At 37.6% G+C, this 22,639-nt stretch overlaps 1 protein-coding gene across 1 annotated transcript in view; it reads right to left on the bottom strand.

Moving 5' to 3' along the window:
* ppp2r5d (protein phosphatase 2, regulatory subunit B', delta) overlaps positions 1–21,377 on the bottom strand; it is a 36,383-nt gene extending 15,006 nt beyond the window's left edge. Inside the window, exons 1-4 of the mRNA XM_036573768.1 lie at positions 21,237–21,377; positions 20,106–20,189; positions 15,595–15,772; positions 1,513–1,712 (exon numbers count right to left, since the gene is read on the bottom strand). Of these exons, the coding sequence (XP_036429661.1) occupies positions 1,513–1,712; positions 15,595–15,772; positions 20,106–20,189; positions 21,237–21,263 (489 nt within the window). The 5' untranslated portion in view covers positions 21,264–21,377. The remainder of the gene's footprint in view (positions 1–1,512; positions 1,713–15,594; positions 15,773–20,105; positions 20,190–21,236) is intronic.
* Positions 21,378–22,639: the final 1,262 nt, after the last annotated feature.

The raw sequence follows: 22,639 nt of genomic DNA, 5'->3' as shown, positions 1-22,639 counted from the left end.
AAACTGGAGCCAACGTAAAGTGATGTTTAAGCATTCTGTGAAAATGTTTATGAGAAGCTAAACACTACATCTGGCCATTTTTACAGATGATTAATGCAAAAATAAATAAATAAAATGAATAAACAAATAAAAAAAAATCAATCAAACCTATAAAACAAGGCTGTAGATACAATTTGCAAGTAACTTTGATCTTATTTTATTTGTTCATCTTGTACAAGTGGGGACAGTACTGGTGATTATTCTCTATAGGCTCTGAGAATATTCAATCACATCTTCAAAGAAATTCAGATTTATTTCTCCAAGATACTTGTTTTTCAAATGCTTATTGTTCATTTCTCATCATCATGAGAAACTTTGATGACCAGAACTGTCAGCTGTCTGACAGATGTTGCAAAGACAGATGATGACAAAGTCAACGCTAGGTAAACTATAGTCAAAATACGATGTGGACCAGCCTCTTACTCATGTAAAAAAAAGTTAATTAGGTTCACAATTCTCAAGAGGAAAAAAAAATTTATTCTTCAAATCTTTAAAAAAAACAAAACAAAACTTTTAGAGTCACCTGGTCATAATTGTATTTCTGTTGTACTTCTGATATGGCTCAGCTCTAGGGTTGCGGAAAAAAAACTCGATTCTTAGATGCATCGTGATGCGGACGTGAACGATTCTGAATCGATTCATAAATGTCAAAAATCGATTTTCTAAATATTTAATTTATAACGTAATGTTGACGGAACGCAAAAGGCGGAACTGGAAGTGGGTAAGTGCAGCGCCCGGACAGTCTGTGACGGCACATAACCAAAACACAAGTGGATGAGCGAGAAATCCAACCGCCTCCCTCTGCATTAAAGCCAGGTTGGGTCAGGAGTCGCAACCCAAATGTTAAGAAGAGCCATTTTGCCTTTCAACAAAGTCAAACCACCTTGGGAGCCACAACATTTAATGTCCAGTACGTCCCAGTATGTGTTAATGTCCTAGTATGGGCTAAAAACATAAACGAGAGCGCAGATTTACTCTGCTCTGCTTTAAGCTTTAGCTATAGCCGCTTTCCTCCCATCTCCGCCAGAAAACTTTTCTTCAAAACTAGAAGAGTTTCTTGTAAAATGTCTCAGCATCCGGCTGTTTTACGAGGCTGAAGTCGCTTCTCATTTGCCAGCTTCGTGTTCTAATTTTCCCGTTCCACCTTAAATTCTGCCTTAGGTGCCGAATGTACCTGCTGCACCATTTAAGGTGGAACAGGAAAATTCGAAAGAGAAGCGACAAACAAACAAACAAACAAACAAAAAAAACACACACACACACACACACACACACACACACACACACACACACACACACACACACATACATACATATATATATATATATATATATATATATATATATATATTAGTCAACATGTTTTAGGTGAGGGGTGAGCACAGACACTTGGGTGAGCTTACTTTCAGGTATGTGCTTTTGAGTGTCCTGCAGCATGTGAGAACAAGCATGTGGGAGCATGTGCTCTCTCACCATAATGACAGCTTCGGGGTAGATGGACTCCGTAACTACATCACGATTGTGTGTGATGTACTCCACCATCTCATTGAGGCCAGCACGCTTCACCTCCTTGTATTTGAGATCACTAAGGGGATCCGTCACGAAGTCGAAGAGTACACAGCACTGGCGCAGCTTTTGAACAAACAACTCCTCCCTGTCGATGGGTGGGGCATCTGAAAGTCAGAAAGAAAAAGATACACAAAAGATCAGAGCATTAAAAAAATACAAAAGAAAAGTACAAAACTCCGTCTTACTCATTGAACATTGCTGCTGCATTCCAAAGCTAATTTGAACACCATTCACATAACCATCTCTTTATACCATCAGACTTTCATTGGCACGCCCTTTTCACTTTGAACATCAGGACAGTGAACACACACGTCTGTGGCCCTCTGTGCCTGCGAGGGCCTGTGGAAAATTACACTGCTCTGTCAGGTCCTGCATACCACACATTATGTCTCCAACCCCCTTGATACTGCATTGCTATTTTCTGTCACTGATGTCCGCTCTGGCATCAGCTGACTGTGTTCTAGGGATGCTGCTAATAATAATTTCTACTTCTTTATTTCTTTTCTAAGACGCTTATTAGGCCCACAACGAGGAAATTTCACCTCCGCATTTTAACCCATCTGTGCAGTGAAACACCACATATACACTAGTGAATGCACACACACTGGTGGGCAGCCCTATCCATGGTGCCCAGGGAGCAGCTGGGGGTTAGGTGCCTTGCTCAAGGGCACATCAGTCTTGTACTTTTGGCTCAGTGGATTGAACCGGCGACCTTCCGGTCACAAGGCTGGTTCCCTAACCTCCAAAACCTATTAATTTAGTAATTAATTAATCTGTAAATTATTATACTGATGCATTAAATAATCTATTATACTGATGCATTAAATAATCTTCATTTTCATAATGATAATTTCAAAAATTATAGAAAAATTCTAAGTACACCTTAATTTATTTTTTTCTCAATAAAGAGTTTATAGTTCGTAGGCACTGTCCTATATTAATACTAATAGTTTGTTGTCTGTTTCCAAAACATTCTAAAGCTGTGCAAGGCAGCACATTTTTACAGCAGTCAAGCTTGTCATAGATATGCCCTGCTGTAGCCCTCCATACAGAAAACATCTTCCTTCACAAAAGCTGACATCCAGCTTAAATAATTCTGAAGCTGTGATTAGTCAAAGATGCTTAATATCAAAAAGGACAATTTAAATATCAAAAAAAGATTTACTATGCTGTACTACAGCCCAGCTGTATAGTAACAGGATACAGTAGACCAGGGGTGTCCAATCTTATCCACAAAGGGCCGGTGTGGCTGCACGTTTTCACTTCAAACAAGCCCACTTGTTTAATTAGTTGGTCTTAGTCTTCAAACATTTCATCAGGTGACCTCCTGCTTTGTTGGAGTAAAAACCTGCAGCCACACTGGTCCTTCGCGGATAAGACTGGACACCCCTGCCTGAGTAGACTATAGATATAGTTAACACAGTAAGCTTTACCCAAATTACTTTAGTGATTTATATATTTATTCAGCTATACCAAGTTTTATCCAACCATCCTAAGAAGTTTCTGAGTTTCTGTTTTTCCTGTTTATGCAGTCTTCTCAGTGGCTTTACCACATTATTTGCCATGTTGATACACCGATAAAGGAACTGTTGGTAGTTTAGGGTTAGGAGCAGCTACTAGTTAGTGTGGCACTCTTCTCCCATGCACACTGAAAACTAGCTTAGACACTGTGCTGGTAGCACATATACACAAAAGATGTGCAAACATTGCCACCACAATCGTGACTATTCATAAAATAATCTGAATTGACCATAAATTTGGAAATCTATGCGTTGACACAGTCGATGATGTTGAGGAACTGCAGCTGTCCTATACACTCTTTAAATCAGAAAGCAAAAGCAATGCTGGTCAGCATGATTAGAATGACTGCTAAAGGTCTACAGATATGTGATTAGGATATACACATAAACTATATAATCTTGTTGAATTGGGCTTGATGGGCTTGAAAAGGTTTTGTCCTGATAGATTTAGAACTTCATCACATTCAAAATTAAATTTCCAATCAAGGTATGGCAAACTTATCAAGTGGATTTTACTGAAGAGACATTTTCACCAGCGATGGAGTAATGAAGAGTAGTGAAGGGTAATGAGAAGAGGACAGAAGAATTGATCCGTTTCCGAGCGGAGCTGAGAACATAACGAGAGACTAAAATCTGGGGCACAGACGACAGCTCCAATGAATCTATATTAAAGGGAATCCATGGAGAGCCACACTGCAACAGCTCTCTAAACTGAACATTCACAGCTGATGTGTCAAGGCCTGCTAAACTAAATGAAACAAGAACGAACATGATAAGCACACAAATATCTGTCCCATAAAAAGAAACAACAAAACCATTTTTAAAAGGCACAACATGATATGGGCTATAATCATCTATGGGTACGTGATAATATATATACACACACACACACACACACACACACACACACACATATATATATATATATATATATATATGTGTGTGTGTGTGTGTGTGTGTGTGTGTGTGTGTGTGTGTGTGTGTGTATACTTGCCTCCTGGCAACCTACTAGATGATCTCTCAACAACAATCAATGAGCTACAAACTTAGAGTCAACATATCAAATATGCATTCTAGATAATCCACTTTCTCTGAGACAGCTGTGTGTGTATATATATATATATATATATATATATATATATATATATATACACACACACAAAAGATGGCCCATTCTAATAGAGTCCCTGTCCAAATGTCTGCTAGATCCACACCATTCCTCAGCACCCCTGCAATTTGAGGTATTAGTGTGAGACATGAGCCCTTATGCAATAGCTGCAGAGATGCACTCTGAGCACGGCTAGTGGGGGAGGACAGGAAAGAAAGAAAAAAGAGGAAAAACTGTATTGTAACATGAGTTTACAGTCTGGAATGTTTCCAGTCTGCCATGGAACGCTGAAAAGACAGCACTTTCACACTGCTTCAGAAACAAATAGGAGCACAAACACAAAAATCCCAAACTTAATATACTCTGTGAAACAGAAAAAGGTGCAAGAACAAAAATAAAAAAAGAGAAGAAGTTATACAAAATGGAAGAAAAATCTGTAGTGAAAGAAAACTAAAGGAATTTCCTGCAGCCACAGATTCCACAGGAGGACAGCTGACACAAAAAAGTAGAGATGACCTATGCAGAGCTGGGTAGATTAATCCACATTAATAGCCTTAATCCACACTCAAGTACGAGTATTGTTACTTCAGTGAAACAAAGACTCAAGTAGATGTCGCTACAACAAAACATGAGCATGAAACACATAAAAACACATATGACTCCTTAAAAAAAAACAAAAAAAGGGGGGAAAAAAGTTCCCAATAAAACTGGACTGGAATATCTTATAGACATGGCAGCAATCTCTAAAAACAAAATTTGAAATTTAGCAGATGATCTCATTAACAGTCAATGAGGTTGAAATCTAAAGTCAATTTAGAAAAGTCCTACCTAGAAGGAAGCAGGTGGGTGCAGAACCCACAGGACAAAATGAGACAAAAATTCTGCAGGACACCGAGTTTTAGAGGCGGGGCAAAAATCACTACATTTTGATGGACGATTACGCGAAACCAATAATTTTGTCTTTTAAATGATATGAAATCAAGTTGATAAGAGGGTCTATTTTCATTAGAAATTGACTTAAAAAAAAAAACATAAGACACAAAACAGTTCTAGCCCTTTACATATGAAGTTTCATGAATTTTGTTAAGTTACTATTTGTGTGTTATGTTACTTTAATCAACTTGTATTCAGAAAAAAAGACTATACTGTTATGCCAGACATGAGTATTGGTTCCCCAGATAGCATCTATCCGATACCAAAAAGAAGCACAGCGCAACCCTGATTTTGCACCACTGCTTCAAATGTCTTACTGAGAGTCTATCTGATTATCTCAAAGCTGCCAAACTCCTTACAAATCAAACAGGTATGTGACAGAAGTTCCCTCTTACACGCAGCAAAATCAGCTGGCGTATAGGCAGCTTTTTAAATCAACAGTTATTTAAAAACTTAAAGATATAAAGATTAAAAGAATATTCTGTCAGGGCGACACTGCAAATAATTCATTATCATGATATTTTCTCAATATATCAAAGTATTAGATATTTAAGTTAGCATTAATAAAGTTAGTAAGCCCATTCATCCTGAGTACTGCTACTCCATTCTAAAATGTTATAAACCTGATCTTTTTGTTTTTAATGATCTCTTTTGTTTTTTTCCCTTTAAATGACACCAAAGGGAATCTCAAACAGTAATGTAAATACTAATCTGTGAAAGCACATTTCCAGAAAGGAAACTTAGTATTTATTTAGTTGTTACAGATTGTAAATGGTCCTTTCAAAACAATCTGAAGCACCCAGGAAATGACAGACAGCTGTCAGGATCTGGATATCATGACTGAAGTGTTCCAAACAGAAATAGAAACTAAAAACAAACTGCTTGGTTACTGGAACACAGCTATTATAAGGGTATTACATCATGAATATAACACTAATCTATTAAATGTACTGGCTAAAACTTAAAAACAATATCATAGGATAAGCAGTTAACACAACTGTGTGTTATGCACCTGAATAAACCCAATCGCAACTACCTTTTCCATCTAATCTAACTTTCAAAGATCCCAATCTTCCTACTGGGCCATGTCAATGTGCACATGTAGTTCATCTACCTTCTGTATGGCTCAGCTGAACATGTCTGAAAAGGAGGTCGTTCAGACGATCTGCCCTACAAGACCTCCTTTTGCTCCCTCCAGTTACCACTGATATTCAACCCAAACAGCTCTGTTTATTTCCTCAAAACAGAACTTCAGTAAACACAAGTAAATACAGTAAAACTGTTTGTTCATTTGTGCAATTTAGTTGGCAGCTGAAGAAGTAGTGTGGGGGCGGGGGGGGGGTACTACAAAGACATGCATTATTTCAACATCTAATCTGAGAGTTAATGGATTGGCGGTACACTGACTAAGAAATTATGTATAATTGTGTTTAGATTCAGCTGCTTGAGTTTCCACTTCAGAACAGCTCTCAACAATCAGAGGTCTTCAGCTGAAGACTGAATGGGAGATGACTGCATGCTCAGTGATCACTGCTGCTCAATGAGTATTGGACTGACTACTTATGTGTCCTCCTTTTCCATCAAGGAAATAAGCAGTTTACTGATACAATCACAGCAAACAATCACCACAAGGTCCAGGGAAGTTATCCATTAATTGTAATTACATAAAGACAGACAATTAATTTGAATAATCACTTCTGTTGTTTTTTTTTCCACATTTTGTATTTCCCTTTTAAATTCTTTGTAGAATGCTATAAAATGCTGCTTGTATATATGTAAAGTGTTTGTATGTATATATGCACAAGTGTGCTGTGTTGACTGACCAATTATCTATAAAGGTGCTATTTACATATCCTTGCCTCAAGTGGATGCATAAGATCATTAAAACTGCGTCCACGTCTTGACACATGCCTGTTTGGGGGTGATAAGCATAGAAGATGAGCTATAAAGTACATGTTAATTGTGTTTCTGCTCACTTTCAGTAAGACAACAGCTTTTTGCATCAACTACTAAAAAAAACAATACTATCAATAGCTAGCTTCATTTTGGACAATAATACTCCATTGAAACATCAATCATCCTATACTGATCTTTGCTCAGCGTGTTTTCTGATGGACTGTATTGAAAACAGAGCCTATTATATTAATTTATATAACAGTCATGCTCAAGGACACATCACAGTCATAAAATTAACACATTTAACAGGAGGCACCACAAACAACAAAGAGAAATACATAGATTGCAAATTAAATAATGTGAGGAGCAGCGAGCCTGTGAAGGATTTGTGTGTTTTTGGGGAAGACTGACATGATGACCGATTCAGAGGACGCATTCTGAACAGACCAGGGAGAGAATTCCATCATTTTGGGACGACTATGCTAAATGATCAACCACCCAATCTTGAGGTTGATCTAAACCTTAGAACCTGGAGGAGGCTCAAGCAGCCATAGGATATGTCATTGAGTAGATAAATCTAAGAGCTCAGTCAGTGAATCAGGACTCAGGCCACTGCTTCATATGTGAACAGACACACTTTATACTGTACACTGTATTTGATAGGTAGCCAGTAAAGGCTCTGTGTATGGAAGTGATGTGGTCAGTTTTCCCAGAGGACCCTGGCAGCTTCATTTTGCATATACTGTAACCTACCGAGGGTCTGACAGGGAGGAGAAAGAGAAGAACACTGCTATTATCTAACCTGGATGCAACAAATGCATGTGTAAGTGATAAAGATAAGGGATGGCCAAAGATGAAAAAGGAAAAGTATGTCTTAAATATAGAGCTGATATATATGAGTGTGGAACTGAAGTTTAACTGAAGGCATTATTAATGATTTTATCAATATTAAAATTGAAGCCAGATCAAACAGAACTTGGACTTTGAGTTCAATTCATGCTTGTTTTCTTTTAAATTTATTTTATTTTTTACTTTTTTTATTTCTTATTAAGTTAATAGGCCAGTAATAGCAAAGATGTTAGCAAACTTTCAAAATTTGAATGCTCAATTAAGAATTATAAAGCCAGTCCTGGCCTGAAATCGGTGCGTCAGAGTAAAGAAAACATGAAATATGAAGCCATCATAGAGTTTCATTCAATCTCTCAAGACTGATGCCTCAAGGTGTTTACATGTATTCAGGAATTAAATGTTTTTGTAATCCTTATAATCTCCCATTGTTTGGGATGCATGTTTTGCAAAAAAATGCTTGCAATAAGAGAAATGCATTTGCAAACTAATAAACACAGATGAGGATGGGGCTTCCAAATCCTGAGTTTGTTGGCCAATCAGAGAAATTACTAACAAATAACCTCAAAGGAAAATACCAAAACATGAGCCTCTGAGGCCGTCTCATATTTAATAACTTTTTAAATGATAATGAACGTAATGCACAATGTTGTAACTGTAACAGCACTAAAAATATACAGCACTATATAAATGTACCCAGCAACACCCATTTGGCAATCCCAAATCTCTATAGTCCTATTGGGGCTGCACTAGTTGAACTGATTACATTCAAACTCAATCACTCTCCAGTGGCTGAGTATAAAAGTCTTGCTTTTGAAGAACAGCAGGATTCTCCTCAGGGCACTGAGGGACGTACAAAATAGGGAGCAAGCTCAGTTTGTCTAAATGTGAGTACAACAAAATTGTAGGCCAGTCACTAAATTAATTACCTTAAACCTAAATTAAGGCTTTTGAAAAAGCATGCTGGGTGGTCTTTATCACAAAACACTCAGGAATATTTTAAAATCAAACTTCAATCAGCTTAGTCCCTGTCACTTTTAAATATCCAAATGTCTTGATCTAAGAGCAAAGCAGTGAGTCATGAGGTTTTGATTCTAAGTGCCAAATAATTTCTCCAAGACATGCTGTTTGACTGAAAACGTTTTATTTAAAAAGATCTGTATTCAGTATCTACTGGTTACTATTATCAGAACATGGCTCATCTCATGATGGGATGGCTGCCCATACTCAGCCCCACAGCACCACAAGGTCACTGCTGAACAGTACAGTCAGGGAGTCATGAGACCAAGCCTTCACCTCCAGGGCCAAATCAACTCATCAGTACACTCATCAGTGCAACAAAAAAGCAGCCAGCACTCAGTTCAACAGTCTCCATTACAGAGGGCACAGAGGGATGATGGTAATACACAAGGTACAACATCAAGCATTAAAAAAAATGCTACAAAATCACTTTTATTACATTTGATTATTACATGGGGGAATAAAATCCACTGAGTTTTCCTCAACTGGAAAGTCACATTTTTTGCTCAGCTTTCCCAGAACTATAAACAAAAAAATTCAAACTTTACAAAACTTCAAACTTCTATTCCAAAATAAAGCATCTGAAACACATCCTCCATCTAAATAAAACTGTGTCCTCAGATGGCATACAAAAAGAAAAACCTATGAACACGAAATATACACAAATTGTATGTAAATGCGCAGGTGTGGTAAAAATCTCAATATGAAATTCCAAACACTTCACACTGAAAAACGAGAGCGCAAAAAAAATTAATTAATTAATTAATTAAGAAAAAAAAAGGAATAAGTAGGCCTACAACAAAGTGTTAAAATCTAAAACTTTCTGAATAATTCTAATGATGTAAGTAAGAAACAGAAATGCTGTTTACTCATTTATAAATGGGGTATTAGCGAGAGATTTATATCATTTGTATCAGAAGAAGCTACAACTCCCAAGAACTTCTCTATTACAGATTTGTTACAACTTGAAAGGACAACCTGCTCGATTCGCAGAACAGGGCACAGCAACAGAAGCAGAAAGGAAAGTCTCAGGAAGTACGCCAAATATTTTTAACATTCTGAAATGATTAAAAAAAAACCACCACCAACATCAAAAAAGTGCAAAGTTTAACTACTATAAAAATAATAAAGTTTAAACAAAATAATAATTAATTGCTGTGGAGGACCAACCATTCTCTGTTGTCGAGGACATTTGCTTTCTTTTCTGTAGCCTACATAATTTAATTCAATTCATTTTTGTAAGTTGATGTTAACTTGTTATTTATTGTCAGGTTTTTTGCATTTTGGCCCAGTGTGTCCCAAATTTCAGTAAGGAGTTTCTGACTATACAGTATAGTACATGTACTATACACGGTACTGAACAGTACCATAACTGGAGTGTTATCTCCTTAGTGTTCACATCTGGAGTATTTTGTTTAATAGAGTTCTGGTTTTGATAACTTCAGATAACAGTGCTGAGCACTACTGCTTTCTAAACGAGCCCACTGCATAACCCATGCTTTATGGAGGAATTTGCCTGTAGAGTTTTGCACAAATTGATCACCAAATCCGCAATGTGTCACACACAGCGTCGAGTGTTTATAGTTCTGGGAGTCTTTTTTTGGTAGCTGATGAAATAGTTGAAGATATCTGTCTCACAGTATCAAAGTACTTTTAATGTCCACATAAAAGGTTACAATACCAAAAAACTACTAATTTGTTTATCCTCATAACACACACACACACACACACACACAGCTTTTAGCACCACTGACACCCTGACATGATAAAAAGCGAAAAAAGACTGCATTTAGAGAACCGGTCACCAAAAGTATATCCCATACGGGAGCGTACTTTGCACAAAAGCAGGAAAGGGAGACCTCAAGGCTTCCTCTGTTTGTTTGCCATGTGGACTTCCAGAATTGGTGCCAGACCACTAACAGCATGCACGGGTTAGAGTCAAGTGTTGATGGTGCCATAAACAAACACAGAGACAGACGTCACTACGGCAGAGCTTGCATCTGTTAGTCTTGACTCTTTGGATGTTGTGTGTGAGAAGTGAACAAGTTCAACTAAACACAGGTCGTTAGACAGCCTTGTGCAACCACCCTGAAACTCATGAGTTTTACTATAGCTTCTGTCTGGTACCATCACAATAAATCTTATTCTCTGTACTACACACTTAAAAATGATGGTTCTTCGAGGGTTCTTTAGTAAAGAAAATGGTTTTATATAGAACCATGAACACTCAAGGACCCTTTGCATGATTAAAGGGTTCTTTATACTGTGAAAGCATTCTCCAGATTGACGGAGAATGTACTGTGGATGGTTCTATACAGAACCTTTTCAAAAGGGTTCTATATAGCACCAAACATGGTTGTTCTATTGTAACAAACCTGACATCATAACAATAGAAGAACCTTTTTTGGTGCTATATAGAAGCCTTTTCAAAAATGTTCTATATAGAACCATTTACAGTACATTCTCAATCAGTCTAAAAGGCCCTTTCATGATGCAAAGAACCTTTAATCATAGAAAGGGTTCCTTCCATCTTTTTTAAGAGTGTAGGGATGCATGACGACATTGAGTTGAGTGAGTGATGATGCTACTGTGTGATGCATGCAGCAGATGGAACTTAATACGTCGGTGGTGTGGGTTGAAGCAGCAGTACAAAAACTCTGGGCATAATCTGTAACAGCAGTATTTCGTGGAAGGCAATGGTAGTGGGTGATACCAGCTGGAATTCTTCCTAAGGTATTAGTTACACCGGTATGCTACAAATAACATACAACATACAACATACAGACAGCACAAAACACATGATGAGAAGCCCTTTTGTTGAATGGCTTCTTTCAGTAATCACTCATCTCCTGCTGTGTAGTCAGTGACAGTCTGAGTAAATATAAGTTCAGGTTTTTTTCGAGGAATGTCGCTTAGAGAACTGTTGGCCTCTTGGGGTCCCAACAGCTGTTATCCTTGGTTTATCCTTTAGCATAGCTGGCCTGCAGTGCACCTCGGTTGGTCCGCTGCATCAGACAGCGGTGTGGTCTATAATACTGATAGTGTGAATGACTGTATATATTTACTGAACTCCAACAGATTCTGACCCTATGGGATGCAGGTATAAGACGAACGACTTGAGAAATTCGTAATTAAAACAACATTCAGGAGTGTTTTTGCTGAAACTGTGGAGAGCTTACGTGTACAGCCACAAGCTTATCTATATGTTGTTATCTATATTTATAACTATTTTGCACAACAGAAATATTTTACTTTTACTTCAACTGTTAAATGTTTTTTATTACTGATTACAAAATAATAAATATGAATTATCTATAATAAAAAAAACAACAAGTAAATGCCATTCAGTTAAGTGTATGTTTTATTGGTAGGTTTTATTTGTGGCACAGAATATGGCTTTCACTAAAATAAAACAAAAAAATGAGGCAGTATAAATATCAGTACCTACAAGCTGGTTAGGTTAGATATAGTATTGATATTGGCCGATACTTACGCATCAGGTATCTGTATCGGAAGGAAAAGTAGCTAGCTGAATTTTAACTATTTATAGATGTTAGATAATTTCAACGTTTTCAAATATTTATGTACCAGCATCGGTCCACAATTCACTTGTTTGGCATCCCTTCTCTGTATAGCATTTGGTTAGACCAACCAGCATTCTCTGCTGAATTGTAGGACAGTTCTATTGATAATGATTAAATTAGAGAACATAAAAGCAAAAACTGAAAAATACTGCAGCACAGAAGGCAAAGTTTCAGTGCAGCAATTTAGTTGTTTTTCGCACCATCTGATAGCACTAAATAACTGCTCAATGACCATATGCACAACAGACTAGAACAGCATGCAAGCCAGACAGGGGTTGTGTTATTCATGTGTGACGGACAAGCTTGTAAAAACAAAAAATAATCATCGTTGTCTATTTTTACGCATCTTATTTTAATCAGAAATTACAATTAACTGTTCAATAAGATAAAAAAGTTCATAAAACAACCAAGTAACAAAAACTATTTAACCGGAAGAATGCAGCCAACTACACCTGAAAGGAAACGTTCCTGTATTTCACTTCATGCAGCATTTGAAACCAGCTATTTTAGGCAATCAATTATGACACTCGATAAAAAAATGTCAGGTTTCAACTTGCAGCCAATCAATAGCATCCATAAAAATAATGACAGTAAATTGTTTGGTTCATTTCTGCTTGTTGCAAAAAGCGACTAGTGAGAAAAAATTAATATCAAATTACACCCTTTATTTGTTAGCACTGACAATAACCACGACTTCAATCGGAAAAAGACTGCACGTCCTATGGATTCCATTTCTGTGATGACAGCACTGAATGTATTTACGGCTTAAGAATCAGAACCTCTTCAATCACAAAACTGTAAGTGAAAAACTCAACCTGAAGGGAAAGAAGTTCAAATCCTTCATTTTTACAGAGCCATTCATTCTGAAAGCAATTGAATCAGCTAGCTTTCTAAATACTACAGCCATGAAACTCTTCATGAAAAGACTTAAAGTCTTCAAAAATAAATCAAATGTCTGAGATGGGGCTGATTCTTCAATTTATTAAACAAAGTAAGCAGGAACGAACTCAGGGTACTGTAGTTCACTGAATTCCATAGACACTGCAACTTTGACATTCCCTGAAAACCTGGTTTCTGTGAGGGTTCAGAAGTCACACTTCAAGGCACCAGCTGAATGCACCGATCATGTGTAGAAAATGACTTTCGGCTTCAGGGCAGCAGCCACTGATAGAAAACATGTAGGTCAAGCACACAAATCTGATGTTTTCACACTCTGGGTATGGTAACTATAATGTCTGTAACACAAAGTGCATCTAAACTATACTAGATGTTTAGTATGGATCATCTACTGTACACATGATTTCAATATTGTGTCTGCTCAGTCTTGAACTGTTCAAGTGTTGGCTCCATCATTAGAAGTATGCAAGTTTGACTCCTAGCCAAGAGTCCATGCAAGTAGAATTGTCCTTGATCTCCCCGAGTGGATGGGATTGCTCTCCCTTTACCACATCACTGAACAAGATGCAAAGAGCAGCTGGTATTAAACACAACTTACGGTGTCAGTCTGAAATCATGGAGTGAAGATCCAAGTTCAGGATGTCTTTACAAAGACAGATCATGTTGAGTAAACACCATATTCAATGTTGAAAGGTGACATTTTGTCAAAAATACAGTAACAAATTAAAAATTCAGATAACCAATTAAGAAACAACACCTTTAAGCTTTCATTTTTACTTTTATATATCTGTGTTTTGTTTTAATGACTGTTCAAGACATGAAAAAGTGATTTATGTCAACTGGCTAAACTACTTAAAAGTAATAGTCTGCACGCGCACACACACACACACACACCGCTGCTGTTGGAACAAAACCTCGTATCTTTAATATTTAATGTTGAATGGACCAAAAGAAACAGCCCAAAATTACTTGGAAAAGAGTCTTGTTACATTGACTTACATTAAAAGTAAAGTATGCTTTTTCCTTCTCCTGTAAAGTTACGATTTTGGAGATATGAGGTTTTCTTTGACAACAATTTTTTTCAAAGTATGTAACACCAGAAGCTTCTTGGCTGAAGTGTTGTAAGTATTAAAACAAAAGTGTTTAACCTGACATGTCTGTGTCAGAATTTTACTATAAACATATCTGTTCAATATTTTCTTGACAGCACAACTGAGAGTCCATTACGTCTGTGCCTGTTTCTGTATGTCACACAGCAGGGAGTCTAAATTATCCGCATGGAGTGTTGTGACGAGCTTTCACTGTCCTACTTATTGCAGACACTTGCACTGCTGATCCAATTACTGCCGGCATGTCATTATTTTCTCCCTATCACTTTCTCTGCCTTTGCCTGGCCAGGCAGGGAACTAATTGTCAATGAGTGAGCATCACAGCACAACAAGGTAGAATACGAATGAAATGAAGATGAAGATTTTTTTTTTTTTTCAAATACAGCAGTCAGTTCTCTATTGTTAGATTTCTTAAACACAAACAGCAGAAGCTCTCAAAATAGTCAAAAATATTACTAGTGCACACTGTACTGCTATAATTAAGAAACAACTGAGTGCTTTTCTGTTTTGTGTTGCGATATGCAATGATCATCTTTGCCTCACTGAGAGAAATTACAGTAATAAATCTACAGGATCCCTATTTTGGCAGTTATCAATAAATTAGTCATGCCTTTATTTGGAGTTATATAAACTAAGAAATGAATGAACCTTGAGCACTGAAACTTATCTGCAATTATAATCCTAAATAAAACACCAAATGAACACAGATGCGTTGTCTGCCTCACTGAACAGGCTGAAAAAAAAATCAGCACTGTATCTGAAAGTTTTAGCTGAAAAATTCAGCAATGAAATGTTAGCAAAACCAACAATACATAGATTAATGTGGGAATATACACATCTAATACACATACATCAAACCTCTAACTCCTGATGCCATGTCCTTTATTACTGCATTTTTTTACATGGTGATTTAAAAAAGCTTTCTTGGCCTAATTGTTCTTAAGATTGCAGATCAATAGCCACTACTTGAAACATTTTCTAAAGCGGACACAGATCAGCAGGAGGGAATCCCAAAAGAACTTAAACCCTTTAATCATTCATGGTGGAAGGAAATCACAAAAGCATCAATGTACCTTTGAGGGCAGGAAGCTTCTGTAGCTCACGGTTCTTGCTGAGGTTAAAGCGTGAGGAACTCTGCCGACGCTCCTTCTTCACAATCTGTGGGCCGCCAGAGTACTTGATTTTGTTGAGCTGAGTTGGAGGTGGAGTGCTGTTGCTAGGACGTTTGCTGGCTGTCTGTTGCTGCTGTGCCTGAAGAAGAAGAAGAAGAAGAAAGATGCAAAAATAAATATTAAAGATTAGAAATACAACACTAAATACACAGTCTTCTCTAAGATACCTCGATCTTAAATTTTTTGACTTGAAATTACCAACCCAACTACAACACTACTGAAAAGAAACAAGAGTAAAAAAAACAAAAAAACAAAAAAAACCTTTAATTTCAATGGTTCAATTCAGCATCTAGATTGCCAAGCTGATCTTCCACAGTCTGAATCGTCTGAATGACACCACTCTGAACAGCTTGCATTTGCAATAATATTGAGTTTCACAGTTCATTTGTATTCCTTGGGACTCTGGACAATAATGAGATCTTTTGTTCCATTATACAGACACACAGGCTAAAAAGCTGCAATCCGGCCAGAAAGTGCTCCAAAAACAAAAGAGATGAGAGCAGAGCAACAGGCATTCATAATTAATTCATTGTTTTGTTTCTCCTAATATGAATAGGCTTTGATGTTGGTCACATGTGAAGAAACCCATGTTGTTCAATAACAGGAAGAGGAGAATGAGTTACAAAATTAGCCCTGAGACATGTTCTACATAGCAAATATGTCAAAAAAGGTCAAATGTGGTTCTATACCAACAGTTAAATATAAAGCACTTAACTTTTAATGGTAAAGTTAAAAGCTGTGGAACTGATTTTCAAAGGTCTGTCTATGCAATTAAATACACAGACAGACAGACAGACTCTGAATAAATTATAAAGAATAAATAGATTGAATTTTAGCAACATTATCCAGCACTCCCAGGTATAGAGAAGCAAGTAGCCCAAGACCCAACCACAATGTAACCCATCAGGTTATCTCATATCATGACAACAAAAGTAACAACCCTAAATGATTTACTGAAACGCTGACTTGTTGAAAATAAATGAATCCTGCACCAAAGTATGACGTTAAACAGGATGAATAACTATTGAAGATGTAACACTACAATGTATTAAACTGTACTACAGTGTATGTGACTAGTAATGTTAATTTGTGACTAGTGTGTTAGCTTGAGGTTAACACATTTGCTTGCGGCTAGAATGTTAGCTTGGGACAATAAAAAGCAGTTTTTGATAATTACTGTATGTTTATTATGTCTAAAACTGAAAATGGAAACATTAACATAAAACACATTTTTAGCCAACCCTTATTTTTTACCAAAAAGGTATCGAATCAAGGCACCACTGTATCTTACTTAATCAAATTATACATTTTGTCAATCATTACACCCCTAGTAACCAGTGTCCCATAGTGATAGCAGGGTACTTGTTTTTGGGGAAAAATGGCAATTTGGATATTGTTCCACATATCCTATAATTTCCAAGAAATGTGAATTTAAGATCAGATAATACATTGCATGCAAAAGTTTGGGCACCCTGGTCAAATTACATGTTGATTTTCTAAGTGAAAACAGGGGCATATCTTCTACAAACAAGACAATTCTGCACATTTTAATGCACAATTACAATTTATTTGCCAAATTATATTGAAAAAAATAAAAACTGTACAAAGTTTACTGCACGTTTAATATGCTACATTTCATTTTCTTGTTTAACTCAACAATTATAAACAGACTGTTCTCTACAATTTACAGAAAATTGCCATATTAAAGGTTGTTGATTAGTTAATTTATTTCGACTTACAACAAAAATTGTAATTTAATCTGGCTAACAGTTGGGGCCACTGGGTGGAAGGCGTAATGGAATACAGACAGACAATAACTGAATCATGCAGTAGACAGAAAGGTTTCTGGATAGTCTGGATCTCGATCAGTCTGCAATCAGCTCATGAACCTGCTCTGGCGAGGGGCGGCAGAATATTTGAATACACTGATATTTAAACTCAGCACAGAATTTGTTTATTTATTCAGGTACTTGAATAAGAATAAGTGAATGTTAAATCTCCCATAATCTACATTTTATAGATGTGATGCACCTCATGGACTGGGATTACATGAAGGTTTAGATCATGGAAATGACCATCAGGAAAAAAGTGAGGCTCTGCATCAGAGACACTGTGTGCCATTATTTATTCATAAAAATATGAAATATTTTCTCCCTGGAATTTGTTAAAATGGGGCAAAATGGAAATCACATACGGTTAAAATGGAACAAAATATACTTAGGCAACCGTCATCATACTTTGGAGGGGGCTCCCAAGTACAGCCTGTGTGAGAAACACTGCCGTAGAAATGATGCACTCTGCAAAAAACTTAACAGGCATGCATTCCATATAAACACTAGTGAGCAATGTCCGAATGAATGAGGAGTGCTTACAGAACACCTAATAATTAATATACAAGACGCGTCTGCGCATTCCCAAAAAAAAAGTGAAGCAGTGTCAGAAAATTAAATCAACATAAATTGCCAAAGAGCTTCACTGCAGCATACCACATCACTTATCCGCTTTTCCAGCTTTGGGATTGACTGATCGATTCAGATGAACAAAAAAAAGATTTTAAATGTGTGCAGAAAGTTACAAGGTAAACATAGATGGACACACTAAGCTTACATCTGTCACACTGTTGTTAAGACCTGCCTGTGATATGGCAGTGCTGGCAGTGGCCGAGTTTGCATGACCGAACTGGACTGAAAATAGACTAATCGATAAGCTTCACCCTGTGCAACATCAACCTCTCCTCAGTTTCCTATCACTAACACCAGTTACACCCCTTCCTTAAAAAGACATCTGAGAACCCTGTAGGTACTAAGACGTGCGTCACAGCTCAGTAGTTCAATTAAAGAGATGTTTAAATCCAGTTTTCACATCCGTTCTGTTGCTGTGGCAGAATAACAAATTATTGACCCACCAAGGGTGATAGAGTCCTAAGTCTCTACACAATTAAATCATACATTATAGCTAACGCGTGAAGTGAAATTGACTATAAGACTTTCACTAGGAGTGAGCTAAATTACGCTATGTTAACAAACGATAAACTACGCCACAGTACGTTTTTTAAGATCACCTCATGGGTGTTGTCAGTATTTTTAGAACACTGACCGACTTCATGTATCATAAAAAAGATATTAAAACAGCAAACTAACAACTAGATGCTAGTCCAATACGCAATTATCTTGTATTAGTAAATAATTTTTACCACATATATGATTTTTTTCACCAGTTCCCAGTTAAACAGTTTACTTTTGTAACTGCTGAATTTCAAAAAAAAATCTTCGTACTCAGTTTTTACAGTGTTTTTTAAATAAACCACTACTGTTTTGCTGGTTCTCTGGCAAACCTCAGAAAAAAATAAACACTGTATTACATCATATATCAAGTATCATGACATATCTTTGTCATATAGCCCGCTCTTATAACTTACATTAAAACAAGTTCTATTTCTTGGGCATCCAAGTGTACGTGCACCTCCAGTACTATACAACAGATAGCAACAATCACAATATCTCTGTTATCTCTGACTTGCTGCATATCCTAGTAACCTATGTGTCACAACCACAATCTGTTGAATCCTGTGGACACCACCTTTTGAAACACTTGCATTAAGCAAACATGGTCTCTCTCTACCAAATATAGACCAAATACAACTGTAGCCTTTCAGGGAAATAAGAGAGAAGTTAACTGTGTAATCCTACAACTGTTAAACTTCTCCCTCTTCATAAGAAGTTCATGTACTAGCAAAATCAATATTACAGCATAAGCTGAGACACATAAAAAGAATTCTTCAAAACGAAGCAAAACGTACAGCTCACATGAACAGTAAAACTCTACGGGCTACATATGCTACCATGTCAAACGCTATTTTCCTGAAAGAACTGGAACACAGCTAAGCCAATATGCATCTAAAAAAACCCTCTTTCTCATATGTTAGCAGGGATACATTTCATTAGCAGGAAACACCAGTCACAGCCTTCCTCCACAGGCTTGCATCTAGAAAGCCCAGCCGAGGCGCCTGCTCTCACTCAGGTCAGCTGCTCCGGTTAGCCGCTCCCTTCCTGATTAAACATACTGTAGTCTGGATCAAGCTTGAGTGCTCTAATGGTCCTCTGTGTGCAGTATGAAGATACAGATTCAGCCAACAACCCAGCTTGATTAGCATTAAGCAACTGGTTCTCCCATCCCTAGCGATAACTAGGACTAATGAAAAAAGCAATCCTACACACACTACACATGACAAACAGCACTAATATGTTTTAGAAGATCTCAAAAAAGCTGTAGAACTTCATTTACAGCATTTAAGTACACCATTTTTTAAATTCACATTTATCCATGCTGTGAAATGAAGCATGGGATTATTATGAAGTCATCTGTAGCCATGAAAAAATAATTAATTTCAATGTTAATTTGTCTTCCTTTACCTCGTCTGAATTCTCAGTTCCAGTATCCTTCCCACCGCCGACGTTACTGTTTTTGGTGCTGCTTTTTGCAGATTTTGGTGATTCCTAGAAATACCAAAGAACATCAGAGTAAAAAAATCTATGAACTGCAGAGCTACAGTCACAGCACTGAAATGACACATCACCATCATGCAGTTTCACGCTGCGCACCGATCAGACTAACTGACCACCGACCATACCGGGCCCTGTTGTAGGGAAGCACCATAAACCGAATTATCATTCAGCCGTCTTGTTATAATTCAGATTACTGAGATTACCTCAGACAGGCCCGGCGCATAACGTTAACTTACTGCGCTGTAACTGACATCCATACAGCTACCGGTCATCTGCATTATAGCCTGGCAGCTAACAACTAACTTAAACACGAAGCGGTGAACGACCACAAAGATTTAGCTTTGCAGTTTGTTCAGTTTTCTTCCATGAAGTCCTCACATGCGGGCTATTAGACCTTAACATTTACGACCCGATGTACGAGTGTATTATTGAATAAAGCTAGCTAACGGGTTAAATAGGCAAGGTTAGCCAAGCTAGCTAGCATGTTACTGTCAGTGTCAACACCACGGAGCAGTCGGGGCTGCAACAGCCAAGCTCTGACAAATGTCTGTCTGAATGCTGTCACGGCAGGGCAAAGCTGGTCAACATTAACGGGACAAACTGCCCATATAACTGTACAACTTGCACACCGGTAACCCTGGACAAAAACCGACCGCATACGGATTTTAAAAAATCCTAACGTTAACCTACCTGAGACGAATGAAGCCACATTCATACACATTTAGCCATATCGAGAGGTTAAGAAGAAAAAATGAGTGTAGACAGTGACTTAATACCGACACAATTTTCAAAAAAAGCCCCGTTAAAACGCACGTAAGTAACGGTTAACTCTGTTCGTCCGTTTTATTTAAGGGGCGCTCACTAACGTTAACGTTAGCTGGCGGGCTAACCGAACAGCACGGTTTGTTGTAGCGTTAGCTAGCAACAGCGGCTACTAAGGCCTTTTGTACGGTACATGGTAAAATAAAGTCCCACCACCACAGAATCACACAAAACAAAAGCGGATAGTCCGCGTCTCTGACATGGCAAATACTTCACCTTTTCTTTTTTAGTTTTATTCGGCATTTTGCAGATGTTCTTGAAGTATTTTCACGGTGGCTCCGTGACAGACCTGTGCAGCACTTCGCGCTCGTCTCTCTCTATCTCCCTCCCTCTCGCTCCCTCTCTCTCTCTATCTCTCTCCCTGGGTCTCTCTCCCTCACTGCGCTCCCCTGCAGGCCGAGCTCGTTTCCATTGGTCAGTAAAGAACGACACGGCCTGGAGACAAGCAGCAGGATTTTACTATTGGGGCTTGTTTTTTTCCCCCAGCACCGAGGGAGGGATGATGGCACAGGGGGTATCGCCGGTACCACCGTCGATCTTGGACAGAACTTTATCAAACAACGCATTTATCCTGCCAAAAATACAGCTTCCTTCCTAAAAAAGAGGGTTCTTCAAGGTTTCTTTAGTAAAGGCAATGGTTCTACTTTATTGAAACATTTCATAATTAAATGCCTTGCTGAAAAAGACCACTATGATGGTTTTGCTCTCTAATGGGAATTGGCTTAATGTTTACCATCACACTCTGAGAAATAAAGGTAGGGAACTGTCACTGGGGCAGTGCCCCTCTTGTCACTGGGGTGGTACCCTCAAGGGTACATCTCAGTACCTTTAGTCAGGGGACATAACTGTACCAAGTTGTACTGACTCCACACACCCCGTCTCGTCTCCAGGCTTTTTATTTTATTGTTCTGTTTTTAAGCATTAGGTTATGAAAAGGTACAAATATGTACTTTTCATCTGGAAAAACTTATTTAAGGTACACAATTGGACCTTAAAACCACTGTTGTACCTTTAAGGGAACAATTACATTGTTTGCACCTTGATGAATGAAAAATGCACAAGCACAGCATCTTTATTATATTATCTTTATATACTAACAGTGTAGAGACCCCTACTTTCCTGCAGGACACTTTTAGATCCCATTAGGAAACCATCTGGAATCAGTCTCAGGTGTAGAACACCTGTTAAACTATTAGAGTCCAAACTATTAGAGTTCAAGCTGCCACTTCAATGTGAAAACTGTAAAACTGTAAAAATGTGAAAGGCGCTCTCCAGAGCCAGTGTTTGGTTTTGTCCATTCTGGACTATAGAAACATGGTGGCGCAACATTTTAAGAGAGGGCCTTCTCTCTATGTTGATATAAAGGCCTCATTCGAAGCTAACGAAAACACAATAATTTGTACTTACAGGTGATTATACACAAATGAAAACATGGTTTTGTATACTGTATTCCATTTCTGCTAACAGAGCCTGCTAAATCTTACACACTGCACCTTTAATCATACGGCATTCATTGTTGCATTTATTACAATATCAAACACGTAATTTTCTAAACTATCATCACATGATTATTTTTATGTTTACCCATCCTTTGTGAACTGCTAAAGTGTGCCATTACT

This window comes from Colossoma macropomum, unplaced genomic scaffold, assembly GCF_904425465.1.
Source record: "Colossoma macropomum unplaced genomic scaffold, Colossoma_macropomum, whole genome shotgun sequence".
NCBI lineage: Eukaryota > Metazoa > Chordata > Actinopteri > Characiformes > Serrasalmidae > Colossoma > Colossoma macropomum.
The sequence above is the reverse complement of the archived record's forward strand: the minus strand, read 5'-3'. Positions and strand labels throughout refer to the sequence as shown.